This window comes from Hirundo rustica, chromosome 1 (genome assembly GCF_015227805.2).
Source record: "Hirundo rustica isolate bHirRus1 chromosome 1, bHirRus1.pri.v3, whole genome shotgun sequence".
NCBI classification, from domain to species: domain Eukaryota; kingdom Metazoa; phylum Chordata; class Aves; order Passeriformes; family Hirundinidae; genus Hirundo; species Hirundo rustica.
The window spans coordinates 25,363,061-25,382,143 of NC_053450.1; the positions used below are offsets into that span (position 1 = coordinate 25,363,061).

At 38.9% G+C, this 19,083-nt stretch overlaps 1 protein-coding gene across 1 annotated transcript in view; it reads right to left on the reverse strand.

The window, feature by feature from the left end:
• Positions 1 to 3,414: 3,414 nt before the first annotated feature.
• Positions 3,415 to 19,083, reverse strand: part of NECAB1 (N-terminal EF-hand calcium binding protein 1) — a 57,379-nt gene continuing 41,710 nt past the window's right edge. The window contains exons 6-13 of the mRNA XM_040072681.2: positions 18,765 to 18,901; positions 17,396 to 17,508; positions 16,539 to 16,615; positions 12,012 to 12,065; positions 10,462 to 10,571; positions 8,408 to 8,485; positions 7,311 to 7,402; positions 3,415 to 3,706 (exon numbers count right to left, since the gene is read on the reverse strand). Of these exons, the coding sequence (XP_039928615.1) occupies positions 3,678 to 3,706; positions 7,311 to 7,402; positions 8,408 to 8,485; positions 10,462 to 10,571; positions 12,012 to 12,065; positions 16,539 to 16,615; positions 17,396 to 17,508; positions 18,765 to 18,901 (690 nt within the window). The 3' untranslated portion in view covers positions 3,415 to 3,677. The remainder of the gene's footprint in view (positions 3,707 to 7,310; positions 7,403 to 8,407; positions 8,486 to 10,461; positions 10,572 to 12,011; positions 12,066 to 16,538; positions 16,616 to 17,395; positions 17,509 to 18,764; positions 18,902 to 19,083) is intronic.

The window sequence follows — 19,083 nt, forward strand, 5'->3', positions numbered from 1 at the left end:
AAGTGAATCTTTTTGTTGGTTAGTTTTTAATCACTGGGAATTTCTTAGAGTGTGTCATAGTGGATCTTTTTCGCAGTATGTGTCAAAGATAGTTTCTTTGTGTAGCTTTCAAAACTCCTAAGTGAAACTTCTCAAAATTCTTCTTGTGTATGATTCATCGAAGTAAATGTACAAAGGTGAGTAACTGTTACAAGGTCATATGACCTGCTACAACTTTTTTCCCCGTTCCAGCACTTCATCGACATGAAATTCTAAAGCAGGTTATTTTAAGAATGATTTTAATAATTTTTTTCCAGTGAAAAGGAAGAATGTTACATGTTGGAGTCCAGGGCATTCCTTTGGCTGCCCTGGAGGGTCAGAGACCTGGACAGGGGCGTCTGGGACCCTGGCACAGAGCCCAGAGGGACATTGGCTTTGATCTCAGTCCATGGGAAAGGCTTCCTGCACTGCGGGAAGGATTGAAAGCCACAAGAGTGTGAAAGATTGTAGTTTAGCTTATCACAGGGTGAGAAAACAGTAGGTTTGGGTTTTTAGTATTAAAGGTAATGGGAGCAAGATGGAGGATTTGGGGCATTGTCTCCTGCTTCTTCTTTCTTCTTCCCTCACTCCATTTTCTCCAGTGACGGTGGCACAAAGTAGTTTAAAGAGACTGGGTCAAAGTAGAGATGACCTGTTTAGTATAAGTGATAGGTATTGGCAAATAATGATAAATAAAGAATACATAGCAATTAGTATAAAAGATAGCGACTGCCCAGTCCGGGAGGAGTTGGGGAGTCACCAGATGCCCGAGCAGCTGCACAGACCTTTGTTGGGCACTGAAAAATTTGTAAGATAAGAAACAATAAACGAAGTGCTCAACCTTGAAAAATCAGAACCTGAAGACTCCGTCTCTTTCTTGCATTTGGCTCAGAGCTTTGCAGAGGACAAAAAGACTCTAAAACCACCTGAATCTCGGAGAAAAAACCCAAGAGTTACAAACTTTGCTGTAGTATATAATTTTTCACTTAAGGATTTTCCCTGAGTCTGTGTCACATGTTACTGCATTTCCTTTATTGGTAGGTCAGTAGTGACAAACAAGCTCCATGCTATACACTAGCCTATCATCTTGGCATAGGAAAAAACATCAGCCAGTTGTTCAGGAGTATGAGTAGATTTATTTTGATTTAGACAAGAAACCTTTAAACTTGTACTGATGTCATTTTGAGGGTAATTTCAGTGCCCTTTTAAAAATGCACAGATTGGTAGCTGGATCGTGTCAATACAGGAAAGCCTTGGACTTCAGTGTTAAAAACACTCACTTTCACTGAGTTAGTGTGAGAGAGATAAAAATTAAATTGGTCTGTAATATGGGCACGTAAATACAGAATTGCATATATCCCTCTCTGACATCCACATTTGTGTGGAGAACCAAGCCTCGTGAACTTTATTGGCAAAGGGCTTGATTCAGTTGCTTAAAGGTAGGCATCTGGTGTCATCTGAGACGCTCCTGGAATTCCAGTCTACTTGCTGCATGGGCCTGGCATAAATGACAGAAAAACTATAGGTAACTCATGTCATCCTCAGCTGGGAGCTGGAGACCAGTAACTCACGTGCACTAGATGCCTTTGTTTAGGCAAATAATTCACAACTCCACTGATAAACTAAGAGCTGAATTGCCTTGGTTTCATGCAGGAACCTAAATGTGACGTCTTTTTTAATCTTGAGCTGAGACCTTGTCATGATTTCTGGAATACAGGACCTTACTGCAATGAAGACTATTTGTTTGTAGTTAGAATTCCCCTCTTTCAATTACATATGGTAATCTTTTTTGTTGAGAAGAAATAAAACTAAACAAGAAGGTATTTTATTGAACATGGCTTTTAAGTTTCTTTTTGGGTATTGTTTGTAACCTTAGACTGCTAAATGAATGGAGAGTGGTCATGTAGCATGTAGAGCTTGTCAACCTGCTATGGAGGTGTGAGGTTGCAGTGGTTGCTTGCCCATTCTTGGGCTGGAGGACACACCTCAGATGCAGGCAACACCATGACTTGTTAGGGAATCAAGTATTGCTACTTCCAGGTCTTACAGAATCACAGAATATCCTCAGTTAGAAGGGACCCACAGGGATCACTGAAGTCCAGCTCCTGGCCCTGCACAGGATATGTTTAGACTCATAACATATGCCTGAGAGCATTGTCCAAATGCTGCTGGAACTGTCAGGCTTGGTGTTGCAACCACTTCCCTGTGTTCCAGTGTTCCAACTCCCTCTGGGTAAAGAACCTTTTCTTAATGCCTAACCTCAATCTCCCCTCATACAACTTGATGCCCTTTCCTTGGATCCTGTCACTGGTCACCAGAGGGAAGGGATCAGCGCCTGCTTTTCCTCGTCTCCTCATGAGGAAATTGCAGATTGCAATGAGGTTTCCCCTCCGTCTCCTCCAGGCTGAACCAACCAAGTGACTTCAGACATTCCTTGTATGGCTTCCCCTGTAAGCCCTTCATCATCCTCATGGCCCTGCTTTGAACCCTCTTAAATAGCTTTATATCTCTTTTATCTGTTGAGCCCAAAACCACACCTGGAACTCAAGTGAGGCTGCCTCAGTGCAGAGCAGAGCAGGACAATCCTGTCCCTTGCCCATCTGGTGATGCTGTGCCTGATGCACCCCAGGACATGGTTGGCCCTCCTGCCTGCCAGGGCACTGCTGGCTCATATTCAATCAACCAGGACCCCCAGTCCCCTGGATGTGAGCGCAGTCTGGCTGCAACGTCACCTCACCGATGACCAGGTTGATTGAGCTGACCTGGCTGGCTCGGTAGGTGTCCATTTCCTCCTTCAATGCTCTATGCGCAGCCCTACCAAAGCTGCACACTGGCTGAAGAGGGTGATCTTCCCCATGGAGATGGTGCTGGTCATTGGTGAAGGGTATACAGTAGCCCTGCTCCCTGCTAGAACCAACCTCCAAACAAGCTCAAGGTTTATGGCTATCATTAACTGTAACTGCAGTTTCTCTAATGATTTTGCAGTGGCCTGACAGAGATCTAAAGAAAATATTTTCTGAGTGGTCAGGACATAGAGGTTGTGCAGTGTTCAGTCTGGGGACCTGTAGTGACAACAGATGGTCAGATATATTTCCTCTTGCAAGGGTAAGAGCTAAGAGTCCGTTAAGAGAAGATAGTGCTGCCTTGTCTCACTGCAAATGGAAAATATCCCGGGGGAAGTTCTGTATTAGCACAGAGTGTTGTCCCTATGTCATTACTGCAATTGCCATTCATTAATGACTTAAAACTTCTCTGCAGACACGTATGAAAATGTGTGTTCAGGTTCATACTTCTTTCTTTTGTAAAAGGAGACCACAGCAGCATTAAGTAATGGTTGTTTATTAATGCAGTAATAAAACTTTTCACAAATATTTAGTAATACATTCAAGACATACTTTTCTGTCGCGGTTTAGACTGTCACAGAAATAAATAGCTTATCATAGTTGTTCAGTTTTTAGAATGCATCATTTCACTGAACTTGTCACAAGAAGAAAAGGATATAAATGTGCAGTTTTCCAGATTTTAGAATGGATAAAGTGGAAAAGATCCCACCCATATTAACAAATACTATTACATCATAAATTCACCTGCACACTGCAATATGAATGTTAGTGTAACGAAAGACAATACAACATTAACATTACTTGGAACCACAGCTTCTAGTTGTTATTGAGGACCCACCACGATGCTGAAAGAGAGCAGAGTTTATTTATTTGGTAGCATAAATTGCATTTCCTTTCTGACCTCTGGTAAAAATTCTAAATAAAATATCTATAATGTATATAATGAAATGTTAGTTTATATATGCAGCTAATACTGGTGAGAAAAAATACTCAGAATATTGGGAGAGCTGAGTGTAAGTGGTGGGAAGGTGGCTTTATCACAAGAATTATATCTCCTTTTGATAACATCCAAAGAAGCATTAACATGTTGTCCTAGGGTAACTTTATGGTGCTTGTATCCCCAATCGCCTGCTCTGTTTGTGCTGTATATTGAGTCCTGTGCCTTTAAGACTGGTTCTAAGAGCAAGGAGAAGCGCGGAGTTTGTTTTGAGAAAACTGCCTGACTCCTCCACATTCTTCTCCAGATGGGTTGTTTGGCAGAGGCTTGGAGAGTCTGCAGGACAGAGATTTTTTATTTTTTTGCTTTTAGTTAGTTTCCTCTAGCTAGGGCAGAGAAGTTCCCTGGACTGTTTTTTTTCCTTTTTCTTGGAACTGTTTAAACCTGCTCTGGACTGAAAACCCAGGGGAGCACTGGGGGCTGCACCTGCGGCCCACCGGGGCCTGGACCTCGGCATTTTCCAGCAGCGCCGGAGGGACTGGGACTGAGGAGAGACTGAGAGAGAGCCGAGCTACACCCACGGCAAGAGCTTTCTCAATTTGCCATCTCACTCCAGAACGAGAGGGCTTATTGTTTCATATTATTCATTCTTTATACTTGTATGCACTTGGTTTGTTAAGTAAACGAAACTTCTTTTCTCCAAAGAAGTTTTTTACCAGACCTGTTGGGGAGAGGGGCCACTTGGGTTTGCTTCCCGGAGGGATCCTATTCAGCGGTTTTCTCCCAAATTCGTCCCTAAACCAGGACACGTGTCATAGGTGCGGCTGCATAGAATTTAGTGCCCAGATCGCCAAGAGCAAACCAAATAAATCCTCAGTCCTGTGCTGCTGTGTGTGTCAGTTTTTAAGACAAGCACTATGTTCCCTGGGTGCTCATGTTAGCTTTAATGACTTGCTTTCCTGGTGACATTATTCAAATTTGATGGTTTTTTTACACAACTCTAGGAATTAATAGTTTTTTGTCCTAAAAAGTAAGAGAATTTATGGATTTGTAAAATGTCATTCTCATAAAAAGTTCTGTAATCACCAGATTATAGGCAGTGCTGGTGTGAAACCAATTTGTGTTTCTTCCCCACAATCTCCAATCTTTGGCCTTTTGAAATGGAACCTTATGCAGAGAGAAACCACAAGATTTATGGAGAGAGAGGGGAAGGAAGGAAAGGTATTGCGACTGTATCCGAGATGAGAAGTGCCCTTAGTAGAGGGGTGTTCTAGGCTGCATAGGTTTCACACTACACAAATTCATTAGCAGACCTTATTTCTTATGTGTGTATCCATAAATGCTTCCATTAATGCTATTTTAATGAAAATTATTATTCATGAAGAAAAATTATGAGAGTCCTATCTGAATTCAGACTATGCACCTAGTAGTCTCTGAAACATCAGTGGATTATTGCATTTTAGTCTCCAAAATGCCAATTTAACAATTTATTTTATGGGCCATAGGGTTACAAGTGTTCAATGGTTTCCCCTTACCTTGTTTTCTTTGCCCAAAAATTCTCTACAGTCCTCAAGTCCAGATTTTGTATAAAAATGAGACATTCACTGAATGGGAACTGAGTGATTCATGCCACCCTGGTAGATTGGCTGAAGCAACTGGGTGAGTTAACAGTTGTATGAGTGGTTATAATTGCTTGTGGTTCCTCTTAACAGATGGTAAATTAATTTTCTTTAGGATAGTACTTGTCTTGAAGTACTTGTTTTGAAGTACTTGTCAGTTTTGAAAACTCGTCTTCCTGAATCATTCTTGGCCACATAAGCGTATCCTTACTAATTTTAGGTAATTTGTAAAGACTTACGGGTTGTAGACTATGAATGAATCAGATTCAGATTACAATTTGCAATTGATTCAGTTCTTAGCTACCCAGATGTGTGAAAGAAGTTTGGAAGTTTCTCAGCCTGGGGTAAATTTGTTTTTAGAATAGAGCCTATCTGTGTTCTAATTGCAGACATGTTTAGGGTTTTTCCTTCTGATTTTACAGTGATACCACTTTATGGTGTCTAAAACACTTTTGTAAAGTGCACTGGTGGGATTACAGCCATAGTTTTTTACTTCAAGATCATTTTCTGTCTTTCAAACACAAATATGATTTGTAGAGATGAGCTGTGGGAAGTTCTTCCATGAAACAGAGTTCAAATCATTGCAGGGATTTCTAAATTACCGGTAATGTATAAAATTATACAAAGAATTGTGAATGCATTAATTCCCACTGCCGCCCGCCTCCCAACCCCAGCAAGGAGTGCACAGTGAGAAATGCTGTTTCTATGGTAACTGTCTGCCAGGAGAGAGTGTTGCAGACTAAAATCCTTCTTAGCAGGCAGAGTAAATGCTTTAATAAGTACTTGGAATCCAATTTCAGACACTTCCATGTTTAGGCACTTTAAAATTATGTTTACATTTCATTTTATGTTAATTGTACTTTATTAATTGTACTTTACCTGTGAGTAAGCTACCCTGGAACACTGCTGGATCATGTGCAGTATCTTGGACACAAAGAATTTTGGGAAAAGGTTTCATTGTTTCCTACAATCAAGTTTGTCTTAAATCCAGCAATATCCCAGTAAGATACAAGATTTACAGAAATACTCAGTTCATGAACTTCAATCTCCTGATTCTACAGGAATCCCTGGCATATAATTTTGTGTCCACATCAAGCTCATGAGGTCCGAAGATGTCTTGGCTGGTTACTTTTAAGGACAAACCCTGGGTACAGGACTACATTTCTTTTTCTACTAAGTGGAGTTTTATTATTTTAAATTTAGTCTGTAGCCAGACACAGAGGAAATTAGGGCTTCATTGTAATAGATTCGTGTTCCCTTAAAAAGAAAAGAAAAGAAAACAAAACAAAACAAAAAAAAAAACCCTGTCCTTTCTCTGTAAATATGGGACTGATACTTTCTTTGCTTCATCCTGCACTTGCACTGTATCTTTTAAATCTTATTTCTAGGAGAAAGATGTTACATGCACATTAGTTTGTATTAAAAATAATAATTTGGAATCTTTACCATCTTGCTTTTCTTTTAACATTGCATGAAGTGTGTACAACAAGTTGGTTAGTAAATCTCTATTAGTAGTAATTAAGGCTCCCTTCAGTCAATGTAAGTAGGAATAAATTGGAGTCTTAATCAGAAAGCATTTTTTTTCCTTGAAAAGCTTAAATGGGGTCTATTTTACCATTCACAAACAGTATTGTTTATTCTAGCTATTTTCTTAAATAGTGTATATTAGTGTAACTTCACACTACGTAAAATAAAGCACTGTGGGTCTTCTCCTTGTTGATGCATTTTATATTTTTGTGGTTAAAATAAAAACATTTGGTGTCCTTTTCTCCTCTATACTTTACCAAAAAGATCTAAACAAGGGTGATATTGTGCAATGGTCTTGCATATGAAACACACTTATAGAACCTTTCACATGGAACAAAAAAAATAATATGAAAACTTGATATTTACCAGGAACTAGCATTGTTGTGATGAGCTCTGGAGTTTCCAAGAAATCCACATTACTTCTCTGGAATGCCTTGCTGTAATTCATTTGAAGGTGGCTAAATAATTGTAAAAAATAAAAATGTAACAGTTTTTTTTAAGTTGCTCAAAATTTTTTAATGAGCATTATAAATTTCACAGTTAATATTGTACAGAGATTCTGTGCTTCTTAACTTGCAGTGATAGTGGGAGAGGAGACCAGATAAGCTATGAAGTGCCTGCATGTTATATTAAACACAGGTTTTCTTCTGTGCAGCTCGCTGTCAGTCTGATGCTCATCTCTTGGTTGTGACCCAGTACAGTGTTGACATGTGTTACCAGTGTTCTTAAATCTTTGTGATAGGAAACCCAGTAAAACTGGGGGGTTGTTTGAAAGGAAAGCAACAAATTGCAAGAGACTTCTCCACCTCCCTAAGAACAGGTTCTCTCTACAGATTTATGATCATAGGGTTGGTTTATTCGAGTGTTTTAACGAAATATAGATAAGGGCAATCCTTTTGTCTCTACTCAATTCCTTAATCATCTGCCCACCAAAGGGTAGAATTCAGCTGGTAGGATGTTTAATAATTTCTATTTTGGGCCCAAAAGTGGCACTCTGGAGTCTGTTGGATGGGTTCCTGTGATGTGGATTGGGAAGTTTTGGGAAAGCTCCTCATAGCTACTCGCATGCTGAAGTGTGCTGTGGGCAGGCACATCTTCTGTTTCAATAATTGTGTCTTTTTGTTTCTTCTTCACCGTGAAACTGGTGATACTGCTGTCTTCTTGGTTTTCTGTCTCTGATGAGCTAACATCCATCCAATGCTATGTCTTTACATACTCACTTTCAGATTTTTTCTGTTTTGAATAATCACCGTTGTCTTTCTGGCATTTTTATTTATGTTTCAAGTCCTTAGCAATCAAAGTATTGTTCTGAAGTATTGATTGTGATATATTTAGCAAAAGATCAATTAGCAGTATTTAAAGTAATTTGTACTCAGTCTTTCTACACAATTGATTTCTAACCTTCAAAACTTTATGTATTGCCAAATAAAAAACCTAAAAAAAGAAAGCCACCTGACACTTACCTATTCCACGCATTGCTGTTTTCCCAGAACTCATAAACAATGAAGTGGAAATTATTTGGAAGCTTCTGTATGGAAACACTAAAAATTTCACAAGAGAACTAATTTAATGAAATGAAACAAAGTTATTGGACATATACATTTTATTCCTAACTGCTTATGAATAGGAAAAAATGCAGTGATTTTTGAAAAAAACCCCACAGAACAAAACAAGAAAATCAAACTCAAAACCAACCCAATTAATAAACTTAACAAATGAGTGATCATAGTGATCATATACTGCAAATTATCTAGCTTTTAAAAATAAACCACCTTGTATATTCATTCTTATTAATTAATATTTTTATGATTTTTTTCATATTGCTCCAATAGTGTAATTTTTCTAAAAAAAAAAGCTAAACAGAAAATTAATCAAACAGCTTCTCAGGGAAGATCATCTAATAAGTAGAAGTTATCCTTTTGTATGAGAGATGCATCGAAGTGTGATAGAATTTAGCTGCTTTGAAAGAAATGGAGTAAATTAAGTACATGTATAATGGAGTATAAAGCCAGATAGGCTGACATCTCCTGCTGATATGCATTTAAAATAATATTTTGCATACAAGTTACTTGTTCTTAAGTTATTCAAGTAACAGTTTCCTAAGATTTTCTCTACACAGAATCATCCTGCTTATTATCCCGAGCATAAAAGCTTTATATCATGTAGGGTACTTATTCACTTGGTTACTCAAATTAGATAAATAGCATAGAAGGTATATATACAGATTGTTCCTTGTGCCCAAGTGTGAGAATGCTGACCTCACTAATGATGTGCTTGAAAACTGGTCTCAGCTTAAGCTTCATAATGTAGTCAGCAAAGTTTTATGATTTATTGGTTTTCTCCTGCTGTATGTGAAAGTACATGGTAAAATGGCAAAAATATCAAAAGTTGTTGGAAAAACAGGTCACTGTCAATTATAGCTACAGCAAAACCCACCCGTTAGGTGGCATTACAGACTTAGCAAGTGCCTGTAAACTTGGGAAAGAAAGGAACTTTCTGCCACCATTTGTTAACTTGCATTCTGAACTCATGTAATCTCTCCTCCCCAACAAGTCTGCAGGCACTACAGTGTTTTGCTGGATGTTCATTTCTGGGAGCAGGCCAGGAGGACTTCTCATTGGGTTTTTTGCCATCTCTTGGCCAACAAGAGAATTTGATTTTCTTCATCAGTCTTATAAACAGGTGAAACACCACAGAAAGATCACTCTTCTTCCAGCTTAATTTTTCTGGTCTATGTGAACACTTCTGATACAATCCTAAATGTGATAATCTCATAGCAACAAGATTAATAAATTAGGGATGTGATAGGCAGTCTTTGAAACCCTTGAATATATAGGAAGATTCTGTATTTTGTACACATTACAAAAATACCTTTTTCGTAATGGTCTGTAGTATGATGATGGTAGATCTCTCCACTATGTTAAATTCAGAAATTAAATACAGTTGTAAGCCACTAAAATTTATTCTTAACCCAGCTCTAATGTTTTGTTAATTCTAAAAGGAGCAAAGCAGAAACACAGTTTCATTGAAAAATTTGCTTTTTAATTTTTTCAATTCTTTATTATGAAATATAATAATAATAATAACATGAAATTATTCAAATTTTACAATGACAGCCTAAAGGGAAGATTCTGAAAGCTTCCAAGCAGAGGACTGGCAAACAAGTTGGTAAGTTGGCCCTTTACCAGAGGAGCACAAAGAAGGATGTCAAATGAGTTTTCCAATAAAGAATGTCAGCCTAGGAGCTTTCAGAAGTCATGAACTGATGACCTGCCGAGCCAACAAGCCTGAAAAGATTGTTTAGCATCTGTGGGATGTACTGTCACTTTGTGATAGTACCTAAAATCTGTGCATTCTGACATCTCTTTCTAGTTCTAGTAGTCTTTGAAAAGCTCTGTCTTTCACGCACGTAACCAACTAGAAAGGTGTCATAGCTTCTCTCATAAATATTCTGAGTTATTAAAGAAAAAAAGACTGCATTTCTTCCTTCAGCCCAAGACAATAACTCTGTACTTACTGCAAGCAGCCTTGAGCAGAAGCAGATTCCACGTACTGCTTCAGAGCAAGACGGAATTCCTCCACCTTTTCTTCTATCACAGACATTTGATGCTGAACAACCATTATGTGCTGATACAAAAGCATTAAAATATTACTGCCACACCTCCCTCTGAATTCCTTGTACTTTAAACTCAGAAAAGTCTATCATGAAACAATACAAACCACAGTCATAAAAGAAAACCCACAAAAGTCGCCTTGAAGACTGCAGGCCCTGTTTTAGTGATCTGGGATGGAGAAGTAGAAATGCTCAAGCATCAAGATTTTATGTCTAGGCACAAGGGTCCACTTCAGACAGTTGTTCTATCTCTGGAGCAGAGAGTCTTTTCAGAAGAGGGCAAAGCAATGTTGATCTTTGAGATGTTCAGTAATAAAGTCATTGTGTTTCCTTGGATGAATCTGTATGCCAGCAGGTGTGAGGTCTGGGATAAGAGCATATGCCCACAATTTGGCACTGGATGTATGGTTACTTTTGTTAAGGTGATTTCATAATTTTTACCTTTTAGAGCCCTGACTCTCACCTGAGTGAGATGTTAAGTTAGTCCATGTTAAAATAGCCCATGTTAAGTGATGAATAGAGAGAGAGTTTTCCCCTCATAATTTTGCAGTCTTTATAAAAAGGAGTATGGAAACAGTCAGCAGTGCAGAAGACCTATTTATCCTGAATTAATATAATTATCATCTGGCTCTTTCAAGTAGTTTATTTATTGATTAATCTATTGAAGCTTTTCAACTTTACCAGTGGAATATTTAAAGCAACACTATGTGCTTCTTAATGAGTATTACTTAGTTTCTTGTACAGGTTTTTGACTTTTTTCTGCCTTTATTATGAATACTGTTATATCATGGATTATAAGCAGTCGGTGAAATACTGCATAATCTCATTAAAAAAAAAATCTAACGCAACTCCTCTGATTAAATAATTTTCTCGTGTCTATTTGATTTGCTTTTTGTTAGGTTATGAATGAATATTAGGTCCATGAATTTAGAAATGCTAGTATATTAAAATTAGGACATAAACTTGTTTAAAAGTAAGTTTATTTCTGGTCACAATTTTGGTTTTGTAGGTTGTAATGAGCACAAGATACTCTTTCAGTTTTCCTCATAAGATTTCCTATAGCAGTTTTGGGAGAGAGGGAGGCTGTACAACAATTATTAAAGCACGCATGCAGCATTTGGAGCAGAGAAGCTACCACCCCATAAACATTGCTGCCAAATTTGATAAATCTTATTAATGACGTATTTTCCTTCTCATGTGCGTTAAGGTTTTGGCCCACTCTATCCTTTGAAAACAATGCAAAAAATTAATATAAAAGTTTTGCCCCCATATTTTAAGTTTTGTTCTGTTGCCTTTTGCACAGTGTATTCTACTAACTAAAATGGATTCTTATTATTGGAAAAAATAAGGAAAAAGGTTTTTTAGATTATTTTTTAACAAAAGGCACCAGATGTGGTCTCAATACTTGGTGTTTAAAATAAAATGTCAAAATCATTATCTTGAACAGTACTTACAGGTCTTTCATTTTCTTCCAAAACTTCCTCTTCAAGTGGCTCAAGCTTTAAGTCCTTTGAGGCAATTGAAAAGAAAATAGAAATTGTAAGAAGAGTCAATACTACAGCTGTATTCCGCTCTTACATTTTTAACAAACTACTCCAATAACTAGATTCTGTTCTACCTCAGCAAGTTAATTCCCTTCTTTATCAGTTCTAAGTGAAACACAAGTGTTTACAAGATCTTGCATGCCTCAGTGGTTAATTCAGCCCAGGCAGTCTTGTAAAGTTTTATTTACAGTGCTTGGCAGGTAATTTTTCATTTTAACAAATGTGTTGCTCCCAAATGTATGTTGAGCTTAACTGAGAAAAGACAGATTGTCTCAAATTGTCACGTGGACTGTGGAGATGTACAAAAATGGTAATTTGAAATGAACTATCAGCTACTATTGTGCAATCATAAAACTTTACACAGAAGAAACTCCCCTGCAGGGAATCTTTGGCTGCAAGGGGCTGTTTTCTAGCATTGAAGGAGATGTACGTGATGGTCCAAGTCAGGTTTCTGAACTGCTGCCCTTGCAGCCCCTCATGGATGGGCTGGGCACAGCAAAGAGGTGTGTCTGTGAGTACACCTGGTACACAAACTGGATGTGCACTTCAGGAATCAGGGATTCACACAAACACCAACCACTAGCACACACAAAATCATTCTTTACTCTCCAGGCACATGCAATACCTCCTAACCCAGTGCCATTATGATAGTCTAAAAAATATCCATATGCCTGAAAAATAAAAAAAAAAGGCAGATTGATTTGCAGTAAGCAGCTGCAGCAAAACACACTCTGCTAGTGGTGCTTCACTTCTCACTGAACACAGTTCTTGCACAACAAAGAGAAAAATTTTCTTCCATTCGCAGCGTGGGTGAGGATTGATTAACCTCAGGCAGCAGCTATTCTGCCAGCGCAGATGCTGCACTTGCTGAAAAGCCAACAAGAGATGTGCAGGTAGAATTCAAATGAACAGAGGACCTCCACCAGCAGCAGGTGGCAGAGCAAGGCAGGAGTGAAGTATTCAGAAACTGCTGTGTAGTTAATGTCATGAAATGTGTGTGAAAAGACAGCCATCTTTATTGTCAGTGCAGACACTTTGGATAAAAAAACCTGAGGGAAAAATGCGTATTCCTGAAGTGGAAGTTCACTTTCACTGCCATTTTTTTCTTGGGAAACATATGGAAAAAAAGAGGAGAGGAGAGACTCAAGGAAGTACTATGTCACCCTGGTTTTTTTGAGTTTTTTAAAGCCTTTTGATTGTTCATAAAATGGAGTCAGACTTTTAGCTACTGCACAATATTAGGAGCAGTTTTCACTTTTTCTCACACATGTAACATAAACAAATCCTTTGTTTTTCATTCTCTGTTCTTTGTTTGCATATTTCTAACCTGAAATCAACTGTAACTGACAGCTGGTCTGGCCATTCGGCTAAGGGGTGAAAACTCCAGAAGCCAATCTTCAGCCAGACCCACAAATGTATAAAAAGTAAGAAATAAACAGGCAGAGGCTCTCAGCCTTGTTCTCCGCCTTGGCTCAGCCTTGAGGTGGCTCGGAGGAACCCTCTGCCCTGCGGAAATCTCTTGACTCCGTGTGATTGTTTTGCGTATCCCAGTCACAGTACTACAAATTTCTCTAATTGTAGCAAGAAAATAATTGTTTTCTTTGCCAGTATATGTAAATGTAGAACTTGAGTGAAAATAGACAAATTATAGATTCACGGTCAAATTCCCCTTTGATGGAACATAGCAGAAGATTTACCACTAAATCTACCCTTCAGCAGGTAGCTTTCCAGTAGGAACACTGACTCATAATGTGCTAGCCCCATCTAGGAGTTAAAAATAATCCCTGGTAGTTCTTGAGCAATGTTTTGTCATCAGGCAGAGCCTGGCTGCACAGGTGGGGTAGGTGTGCACAGCCACCTGTGTCACCTCCGAGGGTGTGAGCACTGGCACACTTCCCATCCGTGTGGGCAGAGGGCTCCTGCACTGGGTGCCTTGGCTCTGGAGCCTGGTGGAAGTAGCTCAGTTGCAGAACAAAGGTCCTGCCAGCACAGTACCACGCAGCCTGGAAATAAAAAAAGATGCAGCTCAGAGCTAGGGCTTTAAAATGCCTTTGCAATGCTACCTCACCTCAGCTGAGATGCGGTGGCTTCTGAAATGGCCTTTTAGCATGGTTGTACAATGCTTTCTAATCTGCTTCGGGGCTAAGTCAAAAAACAGGGCTTTTAGTAGCTGCTGAAAGGCAGCTGATATTTAACATGAGATACATAGGCAAGCAGATGCAAAGTTAGGCAAAAGTGGATATACATAGGTTGTCTACTGGAAAAATTAGACTTATGTAATTTCTATATTTTATTAATCAAGTTTTATATTGATAAGGAGGTAATTATGGGAGGTCTATGCCCTAATACTGTTTCCCTTTGGCATCAAGCTCCTTTTCAGACTGATGTTCTCTCTCATTTGTCTGTAGGAAATTTGATCACTTTAAAACATCCTTGTTGTAAGTTTAATTGCCACAAATCGTTTGATTGATTTTTGCATTATTGCTGAATGCCGGGTTTATTTCTTTTTTTAAGTAACATTCTTTTAGATGTTTTCTTTTGGCATCAGTCCATGTCAGATGGAAACCATGGCAGGGCAGTGAGCTGCTGTTTCCAAAGCAGAATGGGGAGTAAAGCCATACTTACCTTTCATGGTGGATTTTGACATTTCAAAATCCAATTTATATTTATTCAGAGAAAGATCAAGTTGCTGCTGAAATGTCATTAATGTGACAACTGCTGTGTAATTGCCTTTCCCATGCAGAAATGACCTCTGGGAGGAAGCAATTGGATAGAGGCTCACGGGTATTCCCTGGCAGAGCTTACTGGACTGAGCAGACCATGAGGAGCTGCGGAGCATGGCAAGGAGCAGAGTGAGAAGCTGACAGAAGTCATGGACAGTGCCACAAGGAATGGCTGAATTTCACAGCTGGTTAAGGAGAAGTGATGCGAGAGACTAGCAGACTGCAGGGATAACCCAAGGGAATACAGGGCTCCTTTTGGAGCAAGGCCAGCAGTGCTGCGGGTGACCATAGGCAGCTAATCAGTAATAAGGCTGAGATAACAGAAATACCAAACTGGGACCAAAGGGGAAAAGTAATTAGGGGCAGTTTTTCATTTTGGAGGGAGGAACAGCAGAGAAAGGTCAGTATGCTTCTCTTGCTGAGTCCTGTACCAAGTCACCACCTTGTTGGGTTTTTTTGTTAAATACCTTACTTAAGTATTTTCTGTGTGTGTAACTTGCTACTGAACTCAAGGTGATGGTTGAGTAACGGGAGACATTTTTGTGTCATGACCCAAGGTCTGAGCCAGTGCCTGGGTAAGGGGTATGGGTCTAACCACAAATACTAGATGACAATATTCACAGGATAATATCCCAACCAGCTAGAAAGAAAGAACAAGATCAGGCTGTTTCATGTCCCTGTGAGTGCTGCCTGTGTGTGGGTGCTGATGAAGAGATCCATGCCAATGTCTTTGGAGTACAGGTGCAGTCTGACTGCTGGTGAGCACTGACCTGTGGTGCGGAACAGCATCAGCTGCACTGGGACTGGAGCTACTCCTGAGTCTGGGAGCACTTCAGCCCAAAACCTCACCTCTAGTGGACAAGGAGGAAGAAACACCCCGGGTCTCAAAATCCACTGAATTCAGCCACTCCCCTAGCACCTCTCTGAAATTGTCTGTCCTTCAATAGGGAAACAATGCAGAAAACAACTCAGGAATTTATAACCTTACTTTTTCCTCTGTTGTTTTTTTCTTCTCCAAAAAAACAAAAAAGAAGTCATCACACACAGATTATAAGACAACTTTTGAACACCAGGGTAGCAATCAAGAATAATAATCAAGAATAGAGAGTTGTGGCCAGGATTTTACAAGCACTGGGAAGCTCTGTCATTGTTGGAACAGATGGGCCATTTGTCAGACTCCTGGAGGGCTCTGCTTTGGGGTGGGAACCACAGGTGGTTTCTGGGCTCTGGGGGCTGCTGCAGTCCGCTCCCAAGGGGGCTTTGCATCAGATTTTGGGTGAACTGTACTGACAAGGAAAGCAGTTTAATCTTTATAAATGAGTATTCTCTGATGGGACAGGAGGAAACAACTTTCTGTCAAGGTTTCATGGGAAAGTTTGGAGAGGAAGAGGAAAATATCAGATCCCAAAAGGGAAAGTTGTATCATGTTCCTCCAAACAAGCATAACTAAATACATTAACGTCCTCCAGTCACAGAATAATACAATATTTCACATCTTTATAAAAAGTTGACTCTGTGGTGATGGGAGGGGGAAATGGAAGCATGGAAAAACAATGTCATGGATAGGAAAGAGGAAGGCAGAAGAAAAATGCAGGTGTTTAATGATTGTTAGCTCTCTTAGGTAATGTTGCAGCTGGAGCACTGAAAACATTTGTGCTTTAAGGATTGCTTTACTGAAAGTGAAAGAAGAAATGAGTGAAAAAAGCCCACACACCTTCTTTTCCAGTCTATCAATTAGCTTCTGGAGTCTGTTTATCTGGATCACCCACTGGCTGTCTTCCTCAACCCAACCTTTGGAAAAGATAAATTATAAACATTTATAAAATGTTACTAAGTTGATGGTACATAGTATATTCCTGTTTTTCATTAAAAAGAAGAAAATTACCATGCAATTTATTTGGCTTCTCAAAGGTTGTGCTGCAACTAGTTCAGTGTTCATTTAGGTGAAACTAAAGGAAAGCATGATTTGACTCAATGAATGATTTTCTTCATGCCTTCATTCTGGGACATGCCACTAAGCAGAGAGATGTCTTCACTGTAGCTTCATGTTTAATGTCACTGCTTCCAAAGAACCCCATTTACCAGAGTACTCTATCATTTTCCAAAGCAAAAATGCTGCTGCAGACTTTTCTTTGTATTATCTTAAATGAAATACTATTTTCTTTCTGGTTTTGTATTTTCCCTTTCTGTTTATTATTTATTCCCCTCAGCTGAGATGTGAGAGAACTTGGCAGAGAACTTGGTTGTTATAGCATTCACCTTTTCATTCATATCTGCATGCAATAAAGATTACCTAAAAAATGTTGAATCAATCCAAAACATACAGTTTGGCCCACAATTAAGTTTTTATCTTTTATCATTTCAGATCTGTGGATATGCATTAATTTTCCTCAGTTTCCTAAGTTTTCATTTAATACCTTCTATAAATTGTCATTAAAGTATCTGAGTTACATGTCTAAATTAAATTTTTGAGAGGAAGATGTGTGTATATTTTTCTGTATATGTGTACCTTTTTCTGTATATGTGTGTATGCATGTGTTTTAAATATCTTTATAATGTGAAATACCATACCTGTGCTAGAATAAGGGTTATTTGATGACAGGCTGTTGTTCCTCTGAAATCTTCGAACTAAGCGTTTTCCTGGCCACTGAAATGAGAGCACTTCTGGTTTTGTTGGATCTTTTCTGCACAGAAACACAGAAGACTTTTTAAGGAAAAAATATGTGAGATAGCTCTTCTCTCTCTGTTCTCAAAAAACATGCTTCTATGTTCCCTTTTGAATTAAATAAAAATAAATACTTATTGAGATCACTGAATTATTTTCTAGATTTTCCCCATTACTCATTAGTTTTGATTAGGTCATCAAAGCTGTTTAAAAAAAAAAAAAAAAAAAAAAAAAAAAAAAAAAAAAAAAAAAAAAGAGGATTAAGCTGGCATAAACCTAAATCTTTGAAGGACACAAATCTCAAGGTCAGTATCTGTCCATGGTGTGGTTCTGACCTGACCTAAGCAGTCATTCACAGTTTCTTCCTTCACAGGAGTTTCGTAACGTGTCTGCAGAGGATCTGGCATGAATAGAGGTACAGAGACACTGTGCATGCTCAAAAAACTGCTTGATTCCTACAGTCAGGATGCTGGCACAAAACCAGAGTATTGCTCCTGTACTTCAGGGATCTCAAAACCAACAGTAAAACAAACAAGAAAATGGCATTTCTAACAGAAAAAGAAAATTACATTTCCGACAAAAAGATCTTAAGGTCTTCATCCATAAAATACAACAGTTTGTATTTTGCTTTCCCTATTGTCTTTAACAACAGCATACTGAGGAAAAAATTCCCTATAGCCAAGTGTCTTTTCAAAAATATTTTGATCCTTGATTCTACAAACCCTTAGCACAGATCACTGTACTAAAGTCAGCTAAAACCCTTGGATAGATAATGTCTGCCCAGGTGATTGAGAGTTTATAGAGATAGATTTTAACAAAGAATATGGCCATATATTCTAGGAAGAGGCTGTGACAAGCAGAAGTCTGACTATTTCTTCTTCTAACATGGAGATCATTGTGCCTGAAAAGAAAAATCATAAAGCTGGAAGAAACAAACAAAACAGTCAGTCATCCTAGAAATTTCAGAGCTCTTTATATTGCAGTGGTTTGGTTTCTACATTTGATATTAAATTTATCCAGGGATTTAAAAAGAAGTCACCAGAGCCTAGCATGTACCAAAATGATTGTCCTACCAGCAGCCCACCACAAGATCAGATGAATTCAATTTCAGCAAAACTCCTTTTAGTGGGTTTCTATAGGGAATAAAAAGTGTATCCTCATTTCTCCTGTTATTCCCTATATCAGATTTCTGGGTGGAATGTAAAGTGGTCATGGAGGTTCCCAGTGACCACACTCCTCACCCCCTTCCCTGCAGCTGAAGAGGGGTTTGCTCACCTCTCCTGCCGGGTCTGCTCCTCCGTGGCTTCCATGGCACACTCCAGGGAGCTCTGGAGGGATTGCAGCTGGCTCAGTGTCTCCTTCAAAAGAAAGCGAGTCACAAACTGCTCCAAACTGGAAGCTTCCTGATAGTCCTAAGAATTACATGAAAAAACAAATAAACAAACAAACAGCAAGAGGTAAAAGCAAGAGGTCAGTCTTTGCTTACTAAGTTAGAAATACATGAGAGAGGGTTCAGACTTCATTATTCAGAAAGGAAGCAGCTTGGATGTTTCCACATTTATACATGTAAACCATGTAAGCAACCTTTGCTGAT